At 29.8% G+C, this 5,944-nt stretch overlaps 1 protein-coding gene across 1 annotated transcript; it reads right to left on the reverse strand.

Moving 5' to 3' along the window:
- Positions 1-3,666: 3,666 nt before the first annotated feature.
- Positions 3,667-5,296, reverse strand: LOC122498845 (peptidoglycan-recognition protein SC2-like). The gene is made up of 4 exons (XM_043606811.1): positions 5,105-5,296; positions 4,782-4,969; positions 4,475-4,637; positions 3,667-4,253 (listed from the first exon to the last, which is right to left on the reverse strand). The coding sequence occupies exons 1-4, from the start codon at positions 5,208-5,210 to the stop codon at positions 4,063-4,065; spliced, it is 648 nt and encodes a 215-aa protein (XP_043462746.1). The 5' UTR covers positions 5,211-5,296; the 3' UTR covers positions 3,667-4,062.
- Between the last annotated feature and the right edge of the window lie 648 nt (positions 5,297-5,944).

Here is a 5,944-nt window from a genome sequence, read left to right on the forward strand (position 1 = left end):
CATACTTTTTCTCCTTGAAGATTAAAATTCCTGTTATTGTAAATAACAACTTTCAAAATTAATAACTAATAAACAATTTGATTTTTTGGACTTTTTATTTGTTTGTAGGCTTCGGTAAGGTATATTGTGCATGCCTTAAGAAAATCGGTTCATTTCATTAATATTTGACTGAGAAATGACGATATATTTATCAAAAGGTAGTTAATTTTTAAGAGAGAAAATTTTTAGTTTTTATTTTTTAGTGTTAATAAATTGCATTTTAGAAAAAAATTGTAAATAGAAAAAAGATGTATTTTTTTCTCCTCTACAACGTCATAATTTTTAAATCTTTTTTTTGAGTTTTAAAATTTCATAACATAGCTGAGGGTTGGACAATACTTCTGCGTAAGTTCGAGCGAAGAGCCGGTTATAGAATCCAGCTCCTCAATTATTTTCTTTATCCTTTAATCGCAAATCAAATGTTTCATTTGCAAATGGAATCGATAATCTTCTTATACTTTTAGAACAATTTAACTTTGTTGAAGGTTACGTGTAGTAATTATAAACAATCTTCATGCGACAAACAAGATTTTTTTTATATTTACTTCGGAGTATTACGTAAGCATATTTTTGAGGTTTTTAGACCCTCCTCATTCTTAAATGATTACGTAATACTTGAATGGTCCCTTTAAAGAAGATTCATTTCGCAAAATAATATTAACGTTTTCATTTGACCCATTACAGACAAGATTTTCTTTTGTTTGATAAAAGTTTAAACAATTTACCGTATCGTATTGTTGCGGTGCATTTTTTTGACATGCAGTATCAGATCTAAATTTGAGAATCTAAAGAAACACTGTACTTTTCTGCTAATGAAATTGATCAAAATTTCTGCTAGAAGAAGGATTATAACCAAAGTGTATCCAATGGTAGCACGTAGAAGACGCGATGGATTCCTGTAGTATTTTAATTCTCAATTTTTGAGTTTGAATATTAAATATTTTTTCACCTGTTTCAGCATCAATCAATACACAAGTAACGTTTCCTTTCTTGAGCAAGTATTGTAAACAATCGTAGTTCATTCCATTACCAGGTATGACAACCGATTTGAATGCTAGTTTTCGAACATGAACGAGAGGACTGTTTAACATGTTCCAAGTGCTTCTTTCAAATCGCATCAACAAAGCAGCAATTCTAATGGCAGCAATAGCAATAGTTGTAGCAACTATAATGTAAATAAATTCCTCAGAGACTTCAACACCTCGAGTTTTACTTCTTACAATTGGAATTATTGCCTTTGCTGTACTATACATCAAAATACGCATTGGTATACTATTAATAGTATTATTCACTTCTTCTAATATCAGAGTATCTAACGTCATTTCTGCTTTTAGTTTTTCTAGATAAAATTCATCCAATATTCTACCAGTGGTTAGAATTGTAATTCTACAACGGATTGATTGCGCAATGTACAAAATGAATTTTTGTATTTCATTTAATCTTTTTCTCGAAATTTGACCATTAAAGGAAGGTAACATTAATTTCATACCTTGTCCGTAGAGGTTTAATAGTTTGTTTGGAAACCATTTTGTTTGTGGCTTAACTTTCTGTTTTGTATATTTCTTTGCAAAAAGATTGATTCTGTGAATAGTGGTGACATTCGCTGTTTGCCATGTTTGATTTTGAACCAAATTTTCCAGTACCGAAATGTCTAGCATATCAGCGTGCCACAATGATTTCAGCATGCTCTCGTAAGAATAAGGCTTTCTTTGATTACAGTAGTAGATTAAGCACTTAGGGAACGAATGTCGATAGGAGAGAATCCATAGTTTATCAAATACAGCTTTCAAATGAAGACCAATATCCTTCCTTGATTCATTGAGAATGAAAATAAACAGTGTCGTTCTTCTGGGAATTTGTAGATGTAAAGAAAAGTATTTTATCAAATCATTTGGTGCATCATGTAATTGTATGCTCAATGATGGAAAGTTGTTAGAAACATCACGAATAAGTTGTGCGTTGGCATCGGGTACTGCATTTGCAAGAAATTGATCATCAATTATAAACATTACCTGGTGGAGTTTTGATTTTTCCTTAAGGTGTCTTATTAATCCAAAAGTGTAATTGCTCCTTCCTACCACACCGAGAAAAATTACACTAAAAATTGCAAGACCAAATGTCATCCCGAAGAACTTCATCATTTTTTCAATCCTTTAACAAAAAATTAACTGTTCCGTTTGTGAAAGGAATCAACTCTTCTTGTAGTTTTACAAAAAAGATGTTGTAGGTTTGATATTTTCTTGTTATTTGACATTGTTGAAGGGCAGAATCGTCTATTTAAGTTTGCACATACTTGTAGAAGGTCTACAATGCCTACAATTAGGGGAAAGGTGTACGAGATGATCCCCTGGGGCAAGATGATCCTTTTGAATTTTGGAGAGCCTATTAGCGTAACCTTTTAGGCAAATACGATAATACGTTGCCAATGACATACCTATGAATCAGCCAAACTGTCATAACAACACGCGTCATTAAAAAAATTCTATTGTAAAAAATAAAAATTTCATACTTTTGATCTAAGGAAAGCTTAACTTTGTACTTAGATAACTTTTGTTGTAGCAGCTGAAATTCCATTTTTCTTGTACTCACAGCTTCAGTATATCTTCAATTAAGTGTTCTGATTGATACTATGGAATAACAGAGCTCGTTTGTTAAGTTACGAACAAATTACAAAATAGTGGCATTTGGGGCAAGATGATCCCTCAATGGGTGTACATCTTGTACACCCATTGATCCCCCCTGATTCCCATTTATTTCGTCTCACCTCAAAGTGAATTTTCTAGTATTAATATAAAATTCAATTTTTCTCGCTTCTTATATGTTATTATTATCAAAACTAACTTATTTAAAACAAAAAGTTGCAATCTACATCTATTTTATTAATTTTCTTTTTGTAGACAATGCCTCGTAATTATAAAATAGAAAAATGAATTTTGGTGAGTGTTCAAAGGCATTTATAACCCAAATAAAGCATATTTAATATTAATATAGAAAACCATCTTCTTTTATCCTGTCTAAAGCAATCTGCATTTTTTATAATAAAATACTTTTAAAAAAATTTTATTTTTTTAACATTGAAAGTAGTACTTTTTAATAATCTACATGTGCAAAACATGCGAATTTTCTAGCACTTACTCTCAGAAAGGTCACTTTTGCAAAATATTTTTATGCATCAAAATTGTTTTAGACGATTTTAATGAAAAGCTTTTTTTTCTAAAAAATAAGTTTAAATGATTCGCCCCAAAAATTGTTTAAATTTGGTGAAAATAAAATAGCATGAAATATCTTCTAAAAGAGGAATTTTGGCCAAAGTGTATCCAATTACCAGTAATTACGGTCGAAAGTTGTTTTTGAATTATTTTAATCTTAATGACGGTGGTAGTAAGTATTGTTAATTATATTAATGAGATGGAAATAAATAAAAAATGCACCCATACAACTAAATAATTTATTATTTATTAAATAATAGTATGAAAAGGTGTCAATTGAAAGATATATCTCATACTGACGCTACAATTAGCTAAACCCTTCAAGTTCACTTATAATACCTTAAGGCGCTAGCACAGCTCCTACTGCCTGCCTGCCTGCCTGCAGGTTGACATGGTAACACATAAGAGTTAAGAGAGTCAGAAAATTCAAATAAAATGTTTTTTCTCTCTCACTCTTATGGCGCCTGCCTGCGCAGGCAGGCAGGCAGTGAGGTGAGAGTGTACCTTTATCGTTGCAAACAGAACGCGGGATATTTAAACAAAACAAATACTTAATTTAAACTATACAACGATACAATGATGGTTGGTCCCACTATTCAAGACGGAATATTTTCGCTAGTGGTCAGATTTCGATGCTACAATAATGTTATGTCTGCAGACATTGGGAAGATGTTTAGACAATTTATTGTTCACCCTCAGGACAGAATTTTCCAAAAAAAAACTGTGGAGAGATGACTCATCGAAACTATACTGTGCACAACAACGTGAAATTTTAGTTACCTTATCAATTAAATTGTAATTATACATAAGATGACTAATTATATGGATTTTGGACGAAGTGTGAAGAATTTTTAATCAAATTGTATAATCTGTCCCCGGGACAATCAGATGCCGAAATTTGACGATGACCAATTAGTTTGTAATTACTTTGAATTTCACCATCCGAAACTCCGAATTTTATTAAATCCTTCAAAGTCTCAATGGCAGATGAATTCGGCTCACGACCTTTAAGAAAAATGTATAAACAATTAAAATCAATTATTAAATTAAAAAAATGTGACGCGCTCCCAAGAAATGTAAGAAGCAAACGAAAATTTCTCCCTTTTTGCTTCTTAACTTTTTTTCTCGTCCCAAAAAATACCTTCATCTTTACCAAGAAAGGTATTTGTTTGGAGCCCATCACATATGAATAATAATAATATTAGAATAATAATTGCTAAGCGTACTATTGAAATTTCCAATGATACAGATTCCGATACTTCTGTGATCGAAACGAGATAAGCGTTCTCCCATTTTGCCCCAACCAAGTCCCTCATAAACATTTCCGTCCTCTCCAATCAAAAAGTTGTAACTAATGTCACTCCAATTATAATGATCCATATGAAGGTTCTGCAAAAAATATTTATTCCGTAAATTAAAAATTGTTTAAATGAAATAAGTTTATTCAAGTACTAACTGTAATAACGAGAAATAAAGTAATAAATAAAATATTACAGAAATTTAAATTAAAAATATTTTTACTAATATTACTACCTGGCGAGATCGAATTAGCGCTGAACATGTACTTTGAGATGTACAACCATCGGACCCCGAATGATGCAATACAACATGAGAAGGCGGATATAAAATAAGATTATTAGCTGGTTCTTTTGGTGGTCTGGCACCCCATTCAGCCCTAGTGATAACTTTCAGTCCTTTCATAGAATTATCCTCTGTGCCATCTGTAATTAAAATAATTATTTGACATCTATCTGTTAATATTAATCTTCTACAATGTTAATTTCATTATTTTCATTAAAAATAAAGGAAAGAAAAAGGAAAAAGCAAAAAAATAATAAATCTTTAAAGATACATACTTGAATATTTATCAGCATTAGTGACATGAGCTAAAGAAATTTCTGTTGTTTCCTTGTTTTCAACATAATAAATAAAATAGAGAAGTGCTCTAATAATGTTGTTCATTTTCAAAATAAAATAATTTTCCTTTATATGTAATTTATTTTCCCTCTATTTCAATCTAATGTTGAAAAGTATAATATCAGCTGAAACAAAATTTCACGCTCTGCAATTTAGTTTTTAACACACGGTTACTTATAGTCAAAGTCAAGTCAATGACTTTTCAGGTATCAAAATTAGATATAGAATTTTATTACTTATCTCTAATACACCAATAGAATTCCGTATATTTTAGCATTTATTTAATAAATTTAAATGCAGTTTAAACAAATTACTCACAATAATGGACATCTCAATATTACAATTATTACATATTTACGTGAAATATTAAATTAAATAAATATAAAACACTTAAAAAGTACTTGAATAAATATTTTGCAGAATCGAAGGCAAGATAAAACATTCAAAAAATATACATCTTATTTTTTTAGTTGAACAAACAATACTATTTTTTTAAATTTAAAATGATAATTTTTCTAAAGAATACGTTTAAATTTTGAAAATTGACATTTGAAAATAAAATTCAAAAAACAAAAGTTTGAAAATGTTGAATAAAAATTAAAAATAAATTTTGAGACTATGTTCAAAGTTTGACAGTTAACTTGTAAATAATGGTGGATTCCACGTCAGTTCAACACACTTATTTTCATGACTTTTTGGGATTTGGCTGTACTTTTGTAAATTTATTACTTTTATAGTGATAAATAACTCCACAAAATATTTTTTCAAAATTTTGAAAA

Source organism: Leptopilina heterotoma, unplaced genomic scaffold (assembly GCF_015476425.1).
Source record: "Leptopilina heterotoma isolate Lh14 unplaced genomic scaffold, ASM1547642v1 Lhet_160, whole genome shotgun sequence".
NCBI lineage: Eukaryota > Metazoa > Arthropoda > Insecta > Hymenoptera > Figitidae > Leptopilina > Leptopilina heterotoma.